Source organism: Bufo bufo, chromosome 10, assembly GCF_905171765.1.
Source record: "Bufo bufo chromosome 10, aBufBuf1.1, whole genome shotgun sequence".
NCBI lineage: Eukaryota > Metazoa > Chordata > Amphibia > Anura > Bufonidae > Bufo > Bufo bufo.
Window position 1 is genome coordinate 53233887 of NC_053398.1, and position 18482 is coordinate 53252368.

An 18482-nucleotide genomic window follows, 5' to 3' on the forward strand; every position below is an offset into this window, starting at 1 on the left:
GTCCCATTTTATCTGAAGGGGTAGCCATATCCGCTCTTTATCCTGATCTTCAGGCCAGGGTGTTGGAGGCACAGGAAGATGCTCCAGACTCTTGTCCTCTGGGGAAGTTGTTTGTTTCCTCCGAATTACGTCACAAGGTGTTTGAGGAACATCACTGTACGGTGCTTGCTGGGCACCCTGGCAGCAGATCGACTGTTGATCTCATCTCTCGCAGATTTTGGTGGCCGGGGTTGCGTAAGTGTGTTGAGGACTATGTGTTAGCCTGTGGTACCTGTGCACGTGCTAAGGTGACACATATTCGGCCTTCCGGATCTCTGCTTCCATTGCCCATCCCATCCAGACCTTGGACCCATTTGTCAATGGATTTTATCACGGATTTACTGAATTCTTCGGGGAAAACTGTGATTCTGGTGGTTGTAGATCGTTTTAGTAAAATGGCACACTTTATTGCATTACCTAGTCTACCAAATGCTAAAACTCTTGCACAGGTGTTTGTCGACAACATCGTAAAACTACATGGCTTTCCCTCTGATGTGGTGTCCGATAGAGGGACTCAGTTTGTTTCCAGATTCTGGAAAGCGTTCTGTACTCGTCTGGGTGTAAAATTGTCCTTCTTTTCGGCTTTTCATCCTCAGTCGAACGGACAGACAGAGCGCACTAATCAGAATCTGGAGACTTACTTGAAATGTTTTGTTTCAGAGAATCAGGAAGAGTGGTCTTCATTTTTATCGTTAGCTGAGTTTGCTATAAATAACCGTAGACAGGAATCCACTGATAAGTCGACGTTTTTAGGGGCATATGGGTTCCATCCACAGTTTGGTACATTTTCTGGTGCTCAAAATTCCGGCATTCCTGAGGAGGAACGATTTTCCTCTTCTTTGTCTTCTATTTGGCGGAAAATCCCAAATAACCTGAAAAAGATGGGCAACAGGTATAAGCGTGTGGCTGACAGGAGACGTATGAGTGGTCCGGACCTAAGAGTGGGTGATTCTGTGTGGTTGTCTACAAGAAACATTAAACTTAAGGTACCTTCTTGGAAGTTGGGCCCAAGATTTATTGGTCCATATAAGATCACTGCCATTTTTAATCCTGTAGCCTCTTGAACTTCCTCAGGCATTGAAAATCCATAACATATTTCATAAATCGTTGCTAAAGAAATGTGTCGAACCTGTTGAGCCGTCCTCCTTGCCTCCCGCTCCTGTCATGGTGGACGGCAATTTAGAATTTCAGATCAGCAGGATTGTGGATTCCCGAGTTCTTGTCACGGAACCATGAACCAGACGTACAACAAGGGATAAGTGAAAATAAGAAGGCTTTATTGAAAATAAAGCTGTAAAGCAAAAGTCCAAACGGATGGCGAAACCGAAGCAGAGTCTTTGCGAAGCCAGAGGTCAGGAACCAAAAGGGTAGTCAGACGAAGCCAGGATCAGGAACCAGCAGGGTAGTCAGACGAAGCCAGGATCAGGAACCAGCAGGGTAGTCGGACGAAACCAGGATCAGGAACCAGCAGGGTAGTCGGACGAAACCAGGATCAGGAACCAGAAGCAGCAGCAGTCTAGAAGCATGTGAACACAGGAGGACCAAGCAAGGAACTGAAGCCACAGACCTCCTATATATATGAGCTAGGCATCCAGCTCCTCCCAGTGGGAAGGAGGAGCCGCAGGGTGGGAGGCTTCAAGAAACCCAGAAACCAAGATGGCCGCCAGCACATGTCAAACGAAGGAGAACAGCAAGAAAGTAAGACCATGACAGTACCTCCCCCTCAAGGGCCCCTCCTCCGCGGAGTAAAGAACGGTTTCTGAGGGAAGCGTGCGTGGAAGGCTCGGAGCAAGGCAGGAGCATGGACATCTGCGGAGGGAACCCAGGAACGCTCCTCTGGACCATAACCACGCCAATGGACCAAAAACTGCACCCGACTGCGGACCAGGCGTGAGTCCAGGATATTGCTCACCTCATACTCCTCACGATTACCCACTTGGACCGGACGAGGCCGAGGAACCGAGGAAGTGAAACGATTACACACCAGTGGCTTCAACAGGGAGACATGAAACACGTTGGAGATCCGCATGCCAGGAGGAAGCGCAAGGGCATAGGCTACCGGGTTTACCCTGCGAAGCACTCGGAAGGGACCAACAAAGCGAGGCGCCAGCTTGGGAGTGGGCACTCGAAGGTTGAGGTTGCGGGTGAACAACCATACACGGTCTCCGACCTGGTAGGAAGGAGCAGGCGCTCGTCTGCGATCAGCCTGGAGTCTCTGGCGCTGCACAGAGACCTCAAGGGACTTCTGGATCAGTACCCAAGAAGCACGTAGGACGGAAAGGTGATCCTCCACAGCCGGAATATCCTGGGGAGAGAATACCTCCGGTAACACGGCAGGTTGGAACCCATAATTGGCCATGAAGGGAGACGTCCCAGAGGAAGAGTTCACCGCCGTGTTCCTGGCAAACTCAGCCCAAGGCAGGAGGTCAACCCAATTGTCTTGGTGATCGGAGACATAGCAACGAAGGAATTGCTCCAAGGCCTGATTGGATCGTTCTGCGGCCCCATTGGACTGAGGGTGGTAGGCCGAGGAGAAGGAGAGATGAATCCCCAACTGGGAGCAAAAGGCGCGCCAGAACCTGGACACAAACTGACTCCCCCAATCCGACACAATCTCCTTGGGCAAACCGTGCAACCGGAAGACCTCCCTGGCAAAAATCGTGGCCAACTCTTGTGCAGAGGGTAACTTCTTGAGAGGAACACAGTGGCACATTTTGGAAAACCGATCCACAATCATGAGAATGACCGTATGGCCTCGGGATGCAGGGAGGTCCACAATGAAATCCATCCCCAGGTGTGACCATGGGCGCTCCCCGGTGGCTATGGGTTGCAGAAGGCCCAACGGAAGGTGCCGAGGGGACTTACTCTGGGCACAAACGGAGCATGCCGCTACATATGCGGCGATGTCGGAACGTAGGGAAGGCCACCAGAACAGACGTGAAACAGCCCAGGACAGCTGATTCTTTCCAGGATGCCCCGCGGTCTTGGAGTTATGGTAGGTTCGCAACAACCGAGTGCGCAACTCCTCAGGCACAAAACATCTGCCGTTGGGTCTCCCAGAGGGAGCACCAGATTGAGCCGCCAAAATCTGCTCACCCAGGGGAGAGGTCAGGCTGGTGCGAATGGCGGCCAAGATCTGATTCGGAGGTATGACCGAAGTCGGAATCGACTCCTCCCTGGACAGCTCGGAGTACTGCCGTGATAAGGCATCCGCCCTGATGTTCTTGGAACCGGGTAGGTAGGAGACCACGTAATTAAAACGTGACAAGAACAGAGCCCATCTGGCCTGACGTGGTGTCAATCTCTTGGCCTCAGAAAGGTAGGTCAGATTCTTGTGGTCCGTCAGGATGAGGACCGGAACCACCGAACCCTCGAGCAAGTGCCTCCATTCTTTAAGGGCCTGCACGATGGCCAATAACTCCCTGTCACCAATCTGATAGTTGCACTCCACGGAAGACAGTTTCCGGGAGTAAAACCCACAAGGAAGCAGAGGACCCTCTGGTGTTCTACGCTGAGACAGAAGGGCGCCTACTCCCGTCTCAGACGCGTCCACCTCGAGGACAAAGGGCAACCCAGGGTTGGGATGCGACAGAATCGGAGCCGACACAAAGGCGGACTTTAGAGCCTCAAAAGCTCGGATGGCCTCGAGCGGCCAGACCTGGGAATTACTGCCCTTCCTGGTCAGATCCGTGAGAGGCTTGGCTAGCATGGAAAAGTCCCTGATGAACTTCCGATAATAATTGGCGAAGCCCAAAAAGCGCTGCAGGGAACGAAGACCACTGGGCTGGGGCCACTGTAAGACAGCCGAAACCTTCTCAGGATCCATGGAGAACCCCTCAGCGGAAATGATGTAACCTAAGAAGGTTACCTGGGATCGGTGAAATTCGCATTTCTCAAGCTTACCGAACAGCTTGTTCTCTCGTAACCGTTGCAACACTCGTCTGACATCCAGAATGTGGGCCTCCATGGATTCAGAATATACCAAGATGTCATCCAAATAGACCACCACACACTGCTGCAACAGGTCACGGAAAACATCGTTGATGAATTCCTGAAAGACTGCGGGCGCATTGCACAACCCAAAGGGCATAACCAAGGATTCATAATGACCGGTCCTGGTGTTAAACGCGGTCTTCCACTCATCGCCCGCCTTGATCCTTACCAGGTTATATGCCGCCCTCAGGTCGAGTTTGGTAAAGACCGTGGCCCCTTTAAGGCGATCGAACAGCTCGGAAATCAAGGGTATCGGGTAAGCGTTCTTGATCGTGATGCGATTGAGACCCCTGTAATCGATGCAAGGCCTCAACTCACCGCCCTTCTTTTTCACAAAGAAAAATCCAGCCCCTGCCGGGGACGAGGATTTGCGAATGTGTCCGCGTGAAAGCGCCTCCCTCACGTACTCCTCCATGGCCTCATTCTCCGCTACCGACAGTGGATAGACTTTGCCACGAGGAGGAACGGCACCAGATTGTAACTCTATGGCACAATCGTATGGGCGGTGCGGAGGTAGGGCAACCGCGCGCACCTTATCGAATACATCCCGGTACTCCTCGTATTCAGGAGGCAACAGAGAGTCCGAGGAAGTACACAGCAACTTGACAGACCCATGGATGCAACTAGCCCCACACTGCGGTGACCACGAGAGGATCTCGGCCGATCTCCAATCGAAAGTCGGATTATGCTTCCGGAGCCAGGGGTACCCCAAGACCACCGAGTAGTGTGGAGACGAAATAACCTGGAGGCAGACCGACTCTCTGTGAACGGCACCAATGGCTATCCCCACTGGAAGGGTCTCATGAGTCACGTGTGGCGGCAGAAGGGGTCTGCCGTCTATCGCCTCAAGAGCCAGTGGGGAACCTCGAGCCTGCAGAGGAATGGAATTGGCGGCAGCGAACACATTATCAATGAACAAACCACCGGCACCAGAGTCCACCAACGCCTGGGTCGTCACCGAGCCCCCGACCCAGGAGAGGACAACAGTGATCAGTGGTTTGTCAACACGGGAAACCGGGGACGAGGAGACTCCACCCAAGATCTGCCCCCGACAGGATCTCAGGTGCGAGCGTTTCCCGGACGGTTCGGACATGCCAACCGAAAATGCCCACCGAGACCACAGTACATGCATCGGCCCTCGCGTCTCCGGAGTACCCTCTCCCCCTCGGACAGGCGAGCAAACCCCAGCTGCATGGGTTCACCCCCAGACAAGTCATCCCCAGGAGGCGTGGGAGGAGAGGGAGGCACGGGTGGGACAACAAACGTAGGCGCCAATCTGTTAGAAAACCTCCGCAGGCTCTCCTTAAAGGAAGGTCTCTCCCTGAGTCTGGTGTCAATCAAAATCAGGAAAGAAATAAGAGACTCAAGCTCCACTGGTAGGTCCTTAGCTGCAACCTCATCCTTCAAGGCATCCGAGAGACCATGAGAGAAAGCAGCGACCAGAGCCTCATTATTCCAGCCCACCTCTGCTGCCAGGGTACGAAACTCAATGGCGTATTCAGCTACGGATCGTGAACCCTGTCTGATGGACATAAGGAGCTTCGCAGCAGAGGCAGCACGAGCCGGCACATCGAATACCTTCCGAAGAGAAGCAACAAAACCGGAAAACTCGGCAACCACCGGATTGTTGTTCTCCCATAAAGGGCTGGCCCAGGCCAAGGCCTTGTCCGAGAGCAGCGAGATCAAGAAGCCCACCTTTGATCTCTCAGTGGGAAAGGCATGTGGCAGCAACTCGAAATAAATGCCCACCTGGTTAAGGAAACCTCGGCACTGAATTGGCTCTCCCCCAAAGCGCTGTGGAAGAGGGGCAGAACCGGTCATACCCCGAAACACCGCAGGTGCAACAACAGGTGTCGGGGTAGACTCTGGCGCAACAACCGGAGCGGCAGTAGGAGCGGGCCCAGGAGCGACAACCGACCCATCGGCAACGGGAGCGAAATGAGCCGTGCGTTCAAGCAGGGTTTGCAACGCCACAGCGAACCGACCCAACAGATGATCCTGCTGATCAAGTCTGGCAACCAGCGTGGGTAGCGAGGATGGCCCTGTACCGTCAGAATTCATGGCTTGGTCCTAATGTCACGGAACCATGAACCAGACGTACAACAAGGGATAAGTGAAAATAAGAAGGCTTTATTGAAAATAAAGCTGTAAAGCAAAAGTCCAAACGGATGGCGAAACCGAAGCAGAGTCTTTGCGAAGCCAGAGGTCAGGAACCAGAAGGGTAGTCAGACGAAGCCAGGATCAGGAACCAGCAGGGTAGTCAGACGAAGCCAGGATCAGGAACCAGCAGGGTAGTCGGATGAAACCAGGATCAGGAACCAGCAGGGTAGTCGGACGAAACCAGGATCAGGAACCAGAAGCAGCAGCAGTCTAGAAGCATGTGAACACAGGAGGACCAAGCAAGGAACTGAAGCCACAGACCTCCTATATATATGAGCTAGGCATCCAGCTCCTCCCAGTGGGAAGGAGGAGCCGCAGGGTGGGAGGCTTCAAGAAACCCAGAAACCAAGATGGCCGCCAGCACATGTCAAACGAAGGAGAACAGCAAGAAAGTAAGACCATGACAGTTCTCCGGAGATCCCTCCAGTATCTTGTTCATTGGAGAGGGTAAGGACCAGAGGAGAGGATGTGGGTTCCAGCGACCGATGTTAATGCTAGTCGTCTGGTGAGAGCATTCCACAGAGCTCATCCTGATAAGGTCGGTCCTGCGTGCCCGGAGGTCACCCATAGAAGGGGGGGTCTCAGAAGGTCTGAAAGATTATCTACGCATTAGTGATCTGACAGCCTCTTTCGGTTTCTGTCACGGAACCATGAACCAGACGTACAACAAGAGATAAGTGAAAATAAGAAGGCTTTATTGAAAATAAAGCTGTAAAGCAAAAGTCCAAACGGATGGTGAAACCGAGCAGAGTCTTTGCGAAGCCAGAGGTCAGGAACCAGAAGGGTAGTCAGACGAAGCCAGGATCAGGAACCAGCAGGGTAGTCAGACGAAGCCAGGATCAGGAACCAGCAGGGTAGTCAGACGAAACCAGGATCAGGAACCAGCAGGGTAGTCAGACGAAGCCAGGATCAGGAACCAGAAGGGTAGTCAGACGAAGCCAGGATCAGGAACCAGAAGCAGCAGCAGTCTTAGAAGCATGTGAACACAAGAGGACCAAGCAAGGAACTGAAGCCACAGACCTCCTATATATATGAGCTAGGCATCCAGCTCCTCCCAGGGGAAGGAGGAGCCGCAGGGTGGAAGGCTACAAGAAACCCAGAAACCAAGATGGCCGCCAGCACATGTCAAACGAAGGAGAGCAGCAAGCAGGTAAGACCATGACAGTTTCACTTTGTCTGTGTGTTGCTGGTATGTCCACACCTCCTGTTCAGGTGTGGTTCATGTGACTACCTCACCCTATTTAGTCTGACTTTTCCCATCACTCCTTGCTTGGGATAGCTTCATTTGGTCTTGGAAGAGCTGGAGTGTGGTTCGTGTTGAAGTCCTGTTCATCCTTTATCCTCTGAAGTTAAGTGTTCAGATTGTCGTGTTTTGTATATCCCCCCCCCCCCCCCCGGTTGTTTACTAGGCCTCAGTGAGACGCTTGTTCCTTCACCAGGGAAGGAACGGGTAGTCTCTGCCCTGTCATTATCTTTAGGGCATCTGAGGGTCACCAGGGTTTTCTAGGTTCCCGTGTATGAGTATCTCTACCATCGAGAGGTGTCCATGCGGATAGGAGTTAGGGCCAGGAGCAGGGTTTTATAGATGGTGACCCTTTTCCTTCCCTAGCGGTGAGGCCTAGTGTCTTTCCCCTTCTTTCTTGATTGTCTTTTGGTGTTCTCCCTTACTACATCCGTGACATTATCGGAAGCTGAATGCCAAGACAGTCCGGGATTCCTACCCCCTTCTGTGAATTGAAGAGTCATTGTCTTCCCTGAGTCATGCAATGTTCTTCTCGACTCTTGAGCTGGCCAGTGGGTATTGACAGGTACCGGTGGCCAAGAAGGACAAAGCGAAGATGGCCTTCATCCTACCTATGGGACTCTACGAGTTCAACCAAATGCCATTCGGCCTTTCCAATGCCCCGGGAACATTCCAGCAGTTGATGGAGCACTGTCTGGGAGATCTCAACTTCGAGTCAGTATTAATCTACCTGGACAACATAGTAGTGTTTTGGGCCTCCTTCGAGGATCACCTCCAAAATCTGTGACAGGTCCTAAGACGGCTGCGAGACCACGGGCTCAAGATCAAGCCCAAGAAGTGCCAACTGTTTCAACATCAGATAGAGTATTTGGGACAATTGTTCACCCAGGAGGGGGTAAAGCCGGCCCCCAGCAAGGTGGAGGCCGTCCAGAAGTGGCCCCAGCTAAGTACACTACGAGAGGTGCGGGCGTTCGTGGGACTGGCTGGCTAATTCACTTATTAGGTGGGCCTGTTAAATGAGTTTTTAAGGGGCACTGCAGGGGGCCTGAAGAATCATCCCATCGAGTGGGGACCCCGGCAACAAGAGGACTTTGAAGCAGTGAAGGAGGCACTGACCAGTGCACGATTCTGGCTTATGCACGGTTCGATACCCCATTCCTGCTGTACACTGACGGAAATCTGCATGGTCTGGCGGTTGTGTTATTCCAAGTCCAGGATGGACGTGAGAGAGTCATTGCCTATGGCAGCTGGTCTCTGAGGGAGTCAGAGCGCAACCCTGACAACTATAGCTCCTTTAAACTAGAACTACTGGCACTGGTGTGGACCATGACCGAAAGGTTCGCGGAGTACCTGACAGGTGCAGAGGTGACCGTGATGATGGACAACAACCCGTTGGCACATCTGGAGAATTCCAAGCGCGGTGCGTTCGAGCAGAGGTAGTTGGCTCACCTTTCTAAGTACCAATACTGCATCAAGTTCCGATCAGGTAGGGAGAACGGCAATGCCGATGCACTCTCCCAAGTCCCTGTAGGGTTGTCGACTAAGAGTGCCGATGAAGAGCTAGAGGACACTGAAACTCCTGACCTTGGTCGATTACCCATGTTCCAGCACTTTCAAGTGGGGTGGCATCCAGGATGTCCGTGGTGTTGGGAAAGACATTGGCTAATTCGGAGAGAGTCCAGAATAGCTGTCTGGACCTGTTGAAAGTGAAATAATGGGTCCGGACCAAGATCTGGCCTTAGCCAAAAGAGCGGGCCCGTTTGACTACAGAGGGCCAAAAGTTGTTGAGGCAGTGGGATAAGCTGACTGTTACCCAGGGCCTCCTGTGTTGGACCATATACTTGCAATCAGAGTTGCAGTACCAGCGACAGATTTTCATCCCCATGTCATTGGGACCGGAGGCTGCCCAGGAAGCCCATGAGAGGGGTGCCCATTTTGGGAGCGGTAAAAGTTTAAGTGGCTCCAATGGCTGGTATACTGTCCAGATTTGGCAGACATGGTGGCCGAGGCATTTCTTAAGTGTCGGCCCTGCGGACTGAGTAAGAGTACCGAACAGCGAGCTCCTGTCCAGGCCCTCCGGACCTCAGAACCCTTTGATTGATTACGTACAGATTGGGTACTTTACCTCGGGACATTCATACTGTTTAGTCATTACAGACCCTTTCATAAAGTATGCGGTGGCTGTGCCCACCGGAGACCAAATGGCAGAGTCGGCCGCTGAAGCCGTCTGCAAACACTTTATACAGGTGTTCGGGTGTCAACGGAGGATACATTCAGACCAGGTTGCATGTTTTCAGGGTACTCTCATGAATTAGCTGTACCAGCTGTATGGGATAGAACGTTCTCACATCACCCCGTAATCACCCCCAGGTAAACGGGGCGTGCGAACGGTTCAACCGTACCTTGCTCCAGATGCTGCTGACTCTGGAGGACAGTCAAAAGGCTTGGTGGCTCAAGTATCTACCTGAACTGATGTAAGCCTATAACAACAGGGTACACAGCACCACCGGGTACTCCCCACATATGCTCATGTTTGGGAGAGCCAGACGGGAGATTGAGGATCTCCACATGCTCGATCCGATGGAGCCACCACCGAGAAATACCACCGCATCGGTGCAAGAGCACCGCCGCTGGCTGAGAGCGATCCACAAGGTTGTGTGGGAGCGCCTGGGACAAGCGGTACAGCCTAACTCAAGACCAGTGCAGTGTGATGGTCAAGCCAAATGGCCGTCTGGAAAGTTGGATGGGCGGTGGACCGGAGGGGTCCTCACAAAACTTGCACAGTAACATGTTAAGACGTTGTAATTTTGATCAGCCAGTGTGTGCAGATGAGATGCCTTCTCCTGTTCAGACTACAGAGGAAATTCCCTTAGAGGCGGAGGAGGAGAAATGGTGTTTTGCCCCTGCCCCGGTATCCACAGAGGCTCCAGCCGTGGCAAGCTTGCCACCCAGGAAAAGTGTTGATCGGTCAGCAGCCCCTCTCCCATTAAATGTGCCTGACTTCTCCAGTGCTTCTGAGCCTACCACTCTAGGTAGGTCAACGAGACCCAATGCTGGTGTGCCCCCACAGCGTTATGCCCAGGATTAGTTTATAAGGGGAGGGTTGCCGAGGGCAACAATCTCTAGTGGGGTGGTATGTGAGATGGGGAAACAGCTATCAATGTTGAACACTGTTTATGTGAATTAAATTAAATGTTCTGGACTGACGTTATGCTGTTTGGCCACAAGATGTCGCCCTTTCCCAGGCACAGCTATTGACTGGATATACACATTTCCATATTAATGAGAGGTGGAGTTGCCAGGCTGAAGGAGAAAGAGGAAGTTGCCATTTTGAGAGGACACAGAGAGGAGAGAATCCAGTCACATCCAAGAGTGGGATCAACATTTTGCGACCACAGCTACAGTCATGTGGCCATTTTATTTGTCCCCGCCAATAGGCAAACTGTGCGATTCTTTCTGGTAGCCATTGTAGGGCACCGTGCTGTGCAACACGAGGGTCTCAGCCTGCAGTTTATGTAAATCCATTTTGTGTTTCCAGAGGTTGGGGTTTGCGTTCAGTGTCATATTGCAGTAAAAAGCTGGTTTCAGAGTTGCTTTTCTCGTTCGTGACTTCGCTGTATCCTGGGGAGCCCACCCCGGTACACGGCTTACACCTGCAGTGTGCAGGTGCCAGTAAATTTCTTGTGATCTGGCTCCTCCTACTGTTCCCAGCAATTGTGAAGACTCACCTGGCTGTGATTTTTTGGATTTCAATTTGGCTCCTGGCGTTCTGGTATCGTATTTGATCTCCTGGTTCTGACTCTTTGGCGTGTTTTGGTTTTCTCGTTTGCTTCTGGCATACTTGTACTGTGTTGATCATCTGGCTTTTGACTCTTTTTCCATACAACTACTCTTATTGTGTTTGTGTGTCGGCCTTCACATATTGCAGTATAGGGACTGTTGACCAGTTGTGGGTCACTGTCTAGGGTCATTGTGCAAGTAGGTAGGGATAGTGGGTCCAGGCAGTTTAGGGCTACACTATCCCTGTTTGCATCTGACAGTAGTCGTTATCCTGACACCTGGTACCTTCCCACACAGAATCTCCAGTCTTTACAAGACCTCCTTCTTTACTCTCCTCTTATCTGCTTTTCAAGATTATGCATCCTCCATATGAGAACACCCTACCAAAACATATCCGACTCTCACATACCATGGAACCCTTCAAAAGAAACCTGAAACCCACCTTTTCAGACAAGCCTACAACCTACAGATTAGGTAACCCTTGTTTTAGATAATTCTATGCTAAAAATCAGAAGAAATAAAAGTAATGGATTGTTACCTTCTCTGAAAGCTTTTCCCCCTCTTCTCTCTTTCCATTAATCCAAGCTACTCTTTGCAGATTTCTAAGTGCCTGATGGGTACGGCCACTTATGATCAGCCAGCGGGCAGATTCGGGAACACACCTGCAGCACACACACAATAATTTTTAACTCAGGATCAATGTGACGAAGAGGATATGGTTAAGAGATAATCTGGAACATCGGGAAGATCATCAACTCTTTAGTGGTGTAATGTACTGTATATTAAAAAGAAATGTTTAAAATATCATCTTAAGGCTCTGTTCACATCTGCATTGTGTTTTCCTTTACATATGAAAAATATGATGAACTGTCACATCCCTTGTACAGCAGAAAACAGCGATGCTTGACTTATAACGGACGTGTCTGCTTCTGCCGCGGTTTGTCACTTTATTGGAAAAAATAACAATGCATGCTTGAACATAGCCTAAGTATTATCCCCAAGAGTAACCTCACAATGACAACTCCTTAGCTGTATATGGGCATATAGATGCCTAAGGGTGCACTCACACGTTGGCAAAGCGTGAACCATTTTTTTGTGGACCCATTGTAACAATGCCTATTCTTGTCTGCAAACCAGACAAGAATAGGCATTGGAACAGACATACAGATGTGGACAGCACAGTGTGCTGTCCACATTTTTGTGGCCTCATTAAAATGAATGGGTCCGCATCTGATATTCAAAAAATGTGGATCGGATGCAGATCAAAAATACGGTCATATGAATGAGACTTTACAGTGGGATTAGGAGCCTCCGTCACAGATTTCATAGTTTTCACAGAATAAGCTCTGCATCGTCCAGGTTTTTTTCCCCCATTGAAATCAATAAACACTTCAGTGGATAACAATGGACCCCATTTTAAGTCACTATAGTCCATTGGTTGCCATTAGTGTCCACTGTGTGGTCAGGGAGAAAAATGTTCCTTTGTTATTTAACATATTTATGGGAAAACAGAATAGTTTTATTACAACTTGGACAACCCCTTTAATCTTGGTGGCTAAAAAGAAAATGTGGTAATATCCCATTTTATCCATTCAAGTGAATCGGCTACTATGTAATACATGACTAAGTTGATTAATCTAAAGTGGAAGCTACACATTCTTCTCACCTTCTTGTTTGCACATCTCTACTAGGAAAAATGACAGCCTCCCATTTACTGAATATACTACCTTACCATGAGGTTAAGAAGAAGATGTAGTATGGTGCAGAAACACTAAACTGAAGCCATCGCCAGTCTCGAATCCCATATGCAATTCCTGCCAAAATCAGCTGTCCGCATGTAAAACCATAAGCAAACAGCGTACCAACCAAAGTTCGTCCTTTGGGTGCTGTCCATTCTAGATCTGCAATAGAGAATAAACCGGTTATACTTAATTTCCTACTTATATACAGTGGAGAAAATAAGTATTAGATACAAAAGAAAAACAGAACTTAATATTAGGCACAGAAACCTTTCTTTGCAATTACAGAGGTCAGACGTTTCCTGTAGTTTTTGATCAAGTTTGCACACACTGCAGCAGGCATTTTGGCCCACTCCTTAATACCGGTCTTCTCCAGATCTTTCAGGTTTGGGGGCTGTTACTGGGCTACATTGAGTTTTAGCACCCTACAAAGATTTTCAATTGGGTTCAGGTCTGGAGACTGGATAGACCACTCTAAGATCTTGAAATGCTTCTTACGAAGCCACTCCTTAGTTGTCTTGTCTGTGTGTTTCGGGCAGGGGCGTAGCTAGAAATGACTGGGCCCCATAGCAAAAAAAAATTATGCCCCCCCCCTCCCGGATCTCCCACCCCAACATCCCCACACCACACTATTAAAAGGGATTCTGTCATCAGATTCAACCCCTCTAACCTAAACATATGCTCATGTCCAGACTAATAAGAAGAATCCTAAGCTGGCCTTATTAAACCTCACTGTGGCTCTATTTGCCCAAAAAACAGGTTTTTATAACCTGTCAATCACTTACTTAAGGTGCCCAAGGTGAGGTCCGCTAATACAGGGTGCCCGGCCGCACCCCTTGTTGTCCGTTGCCCAGCGCCGCCTTCCCTGTCTTCAGTGCCGCCTTCTACAGCTCCGTGCCGCCTCCGCAATCCTCCCAGTCCCTCTGCCAGATCCCGAGCCTGCCGCTGCCAGGAGTCCGCACGGGCGCATCAGGCTGAGCCTAGTGCGCAGGCGCGGGATCTGGCAGAGGGACGGGGAGGATTGCGGAGGCGGCGGTGAGCTGTAGAAGGCGGCGCTGAAGACAGGGAAGGCGGAGCTGCGCACCAGACGGCAAGGGGTGTGGTCGGGCACCCTGTATTAACGGACCTCCCCTTGGGCACCTTAAGTAAGTGATTGACAGGTTATAAAAGCCTGTGTTTTGGGCAAATAGAGTTAGAGGGGTTAAATCTGACAGAATCCCTTTAAATAATGCAGCTGCGCCTCCCAGGCTTGAGCAGGTATATGTGCGAATATGGATTAGGGAAGATGCTGAGATCTGGCTGTACCTCACTTTGAGGTACAGCCGGATCTCAGCATCTTCCCTATTCACACATATACCTGCTCAAGCCTGGCAGGCGCAACTGCGCCCGCATTATTTAATAGTGTGGTGTGGTAATGGTTAATGGCATTTTGGCGAAGACACAGCCACCTAATCACAGACCCCTCAGATAGGATTAGGTGGCTGTGTCTTCGCCAATGCCATTAACCATTACCACACCACACTATTAAATAATGCGGGCGCAGTTGCGCCTGCCAGGCTTGAGCAGGTATATGTGTGAATAGGGAAGATGCTGAGATCCGGCGGTAGCTCACACACACAGCTGAAATAACTCCAGTCTCCTCCACTTGTCCACTACACTAGTCTCCAGAGTGACTCCAGTTACAGTACTCCAGTCTCCACATCTCTCCACTGACTGACTCTGCCGCTTCGGTCGGAGACTTAGTCAGACTCAGTCCCACTCCCCAGCCAGCCCTCACCTCAGCCACTTGAAGTTGAACCAACCGAACTGTACCCCGTACTGCGCATGCGCCGCCCGCCGAGCCAGCCAGCCACCGACACTCCAGCAGCTCAACTCGCAGCTTCCCAGTACGTGCCGCTCCTAGTCTGCGACCCCGCCTCCTCCACTTCCGGCGACTGCCTCTCTACCTCCGCCGGCTCCGAGTCCGACCGCCCCCTATCCAGTGCTCCAGACTAAAAAAAATACCTAGTAGCCATTGGCTCCTGAACTGAAAAATTTAGGAGCCAAATTAAATTTTTAGTCGCCGAATCAAAATTTTGGTATCGTAACAACGCTACGCCGATCAGATTGGCGTAGGGTTGTTTCGATACCAAAGTTTTGATTCGCTTTCGTCACCATAAAAAAGTATTGCGATACTCAATACCGTGCAAAAAAAAACACCAAAAAAAGCTGCGTGCATTTTGCATTTTATGAAACGTTCGGCCCATAATAGAACAGTCCTATCCTATTTTTTGGGGTGACAAGGTGACAAAAAATGGCGAATGCTCACCGCATAGGAGAATTTTTTTTTAAATTTAATAGTTTGGACTTTTCGGACACAGCGCTATGTAATATGTTTATTTATTGTTTATACATTTTATATGTAAAATTGGGAAAGGGGGGATTTAAACTTAATATTTTAGGGTACTTTCACACTAGCGTTTTTCATTTCCGGCATAGAGTTCCGTCACAGGGGCTCTATACCAGAAAAGATGTCTTCAGGTCAGTCTTTTTGACTGATCAGGCAAAAGATAAAACCGCAGCATGCTACGGTTTTATCTCTGGCGAAAAAAACGTAAGATTTGCCTGAATGCCGGATTCGGCATTTTTCCCCATAGGAATGTATTAGTGCCGTATCCGGCATTCAAAATACCGGATCCATCCTTCCGGTTGAACCGTGCGATTTTCACGCATGGTTGCTAGGATGAAAGTCTATTCACTGTATTACTTTCCCTTATAACAACATGGTTATAAGGGAAAATAATAGCATTCTTTAATGCAGAATGCGTAGTAGAAGGTCAATATAATAAACATTATATACACCCCAATATAATAAACATTGGTGGAGCAGTGCGCCCCCCCATGTAATAATTATTGGTGGCGCAGTGCGCCCCCCAACACCCCAGTATTATAAACATTGGTGGCGCAGTGCGCCCCCCCAATATAATAAACATTGGTGGCACTGTGCGCCCCCCCAACACCCCAGTATAATAAACATTGGTGGCGCAGTGCGCCCCCCCCAACATAATAAACATTGGTGGCGCTGTGCGCCCCCCCTCCCTAGTATAATAAACATATAAACATTGGTGGTGCAGTGCGCCCCCCCCAACACCCCAGTATAATAAACATTGGTGGCGCAGTGCGCCTTCCCCCCCTCCCTAGTATAATAAACATTAGTGGGCAGTGCCATTGAGGGTTAAAAAAATAATCGCGTAGCAGCCAATCTCCTGTACTTTCTTCAGGACCTGTCAAAGGACCTGTGGTGATGTCACTGAGCTCATCACATGATACATCACATGATCCATCACCATGGTAATGGACCATGTGATGGAGGCTGGAGCTCAGTGACGTCACCACAGGTCCTGAAGAAAGAACAGGAGACCGGCAGCAGCTACGCGATCAATTGGAGGAGGTGAGTTAATTTTTTTTTTTTTTTTTTTAACCCTCATTGGCACTGCCCACCAATGTTTATATGTTTATTATACTGGGGGGGGACGCACTCAATGTTTATTATACTGGGGGGGGGGGCGCACTCAATGTTTATTATACTGGGGGGGCGCACTCAATGTTTATTATACTGGGGTGTTGGGGAGGGGCCGCACTGCGCCACCAATGAAGATAACTGACCTGTTAATACAAATGCAGGAGGCGGGTGCCGGAATCAAATAGCCGACACCCGACCTCTATGACAGGGAGCTGCGATCAGCGGCAGTTAACCCCTCAGGTGCCGCTCCCTGTCATAGAGGTTGGGTGCCACTATTTGATTCCGGCACCCGCCTCCTGCATTTGTATTAACAGGTCAGTTATCTTCATTGGTGGCGCAGTGGCCACAGCCCCTCCCCCTGTCCCTCTTCTTATTGGCTGGGGCGGCAGCAGCACAGGGGGGAGGGAGAGACCATCTGGAGCCCTGCCCCTATCACAGCGCCACGCCTGGCCCACTCGCCACATTTTTTTTATTATTTTATTTTTTTATCCTCAGTCGCGGCGGGCCCCCAGTGGCGTAGGGCCCCATAGCCATTGCTATGGCTGCTATGGCGATCCCTACGCCACTGGTTTCGGGTCATTGTCATGCTGGAAGACCCAGCCTCGACCCATCTTCCATGCTCTTTTATACATCCCACCACTAGATGGAGATAGTACTACTCTGGGATATCCAGCCCAGCTCAGGTCTTATCTGGGGTCAGTTGTTTGTTAGTTTTGAGAGAGTGCAGATCTAGCACTTCTGCTCAGGAGAAAAGTAAAGAAAAGAAAGACTAAAAACCAAAGGATAATAGCCACTATCCAGGCATCAAAGACCTTTGGGAATCCAGGTGAAGGATACTTTAGCCACGGGCAACCTCACCAAATTACTCTGGTTTACAAGGGACCTGAAGCAAAAGTCACCTACCAGAAATACTTATACAGGACCACAGCCTGAGTCAAAAACCCAGCCAAACCTATTAACAGTGGATCAACAGAATTCCTCTAAAGAACAAAAGACTGTATTCTGTCTGGATGTATATGCCGCAACTGGAACCAACTTCAGTAAAAGTTGTGAGTTGTATCCTACCACTTTCTACTTCATTCTTCAATTTAATTACAACTGGTTGTACCACCATTAACGGTACTGGCGTCATGACAAATACCACCAAGGGACCCAGCCGCCACAAGCACCCTAAACACCACTGCCATCAAGGGCACCTCAACCTCCATCTAGGCTGGTGCTTCCCTACCACAGAGCGTGCCCCGGAGGATTTTGTGCTGTCTTCCTCAATAGAGATGTCCCGAACTATTCGCTGGTGAACAGTTCCCGGCGAACATCGCTTATTCGCATTCACCGCGGCGGGCGAACATATGCGATGTTCGGTCCGCCCCCTATACGTCATCATTGAGCAAACTTTGACCCTGTACCTCACAGTCAGCAGACACATTCCAGCCAATCAGCATACCCTCCCTCCCAGACCCTCCCACCTCCTATAAAAAGCAAGGACGGCAGCCCTCTTAGATTCATTCTGAAGCTGCAGTGTCAGTTAGAGCAGGGAGAGTGCTGTTGCTGCTGAATTAATAGGGAAAGCGTTAGCTAGGCCAGTGTTCTGTGTCCACTCCAGTCCTCAAAGACTCATCTGCTGTAAGGACAGCGTCAGCCCTTTTTAGGGCTGGTACATTAGTCTGCTTTTTTTTCTCCTTTTTCTATATATATATATATATTGCAGTTGCCTGCCCGTGTGTGAGAGGCCACAGGCCCACAGACTGTACTGTGTGCACACCACTCATATAGGGTGGCACAGTACCTTGCAGATAAAAAAAGTCATAAAATTTTTCCTCTGTAATATAATTGCAGTTGCCTGCCAGTGAGTGTCAGGCCCACAGACTGTACTGTGCCCACTGTACACCACTCATATAGGGTGCACAGTACCTTGCTGATAAAAAAGTCATTAAAATTTTCCTCTGTAATATAATTGCAGTTGCCTGCCAGTGAGTGTCAGGCCCACAGACTGTACTGTGCCCACGGCCCACCACTCATATAGGGT

The 18482-nt window shown here is 50.0% G+C and overlaps 1 protein-coding gene across 1 annotated transcript in view; it reads right to left on the bottom strand.

The window, feature by feature from the left end:
- Positions 1 to 18482, bottom strand: part of LOC120980918 (solute carrier family 22 member 6-A-like) — a 164982-nt gene that overhangs the window by 70543 nt on the left and 75957 nt on the right. Inside the window, exons 4-5 of the mRNA XM_040410296.1 lie at positions 12948 to 13116; positions 11754 to 11877 (exon numbers count right to left, since the gene is read on the bottom strand). Coding sequence (XP_040266230.1) covers positions 11754 to 11877; positions 12948 to 13116 — 293 coding nt within the window. The remainder of the gene's footprint in view (positions 1 to 11753; positions 11878 to 12947; positions 13117 to 18482) is intronic.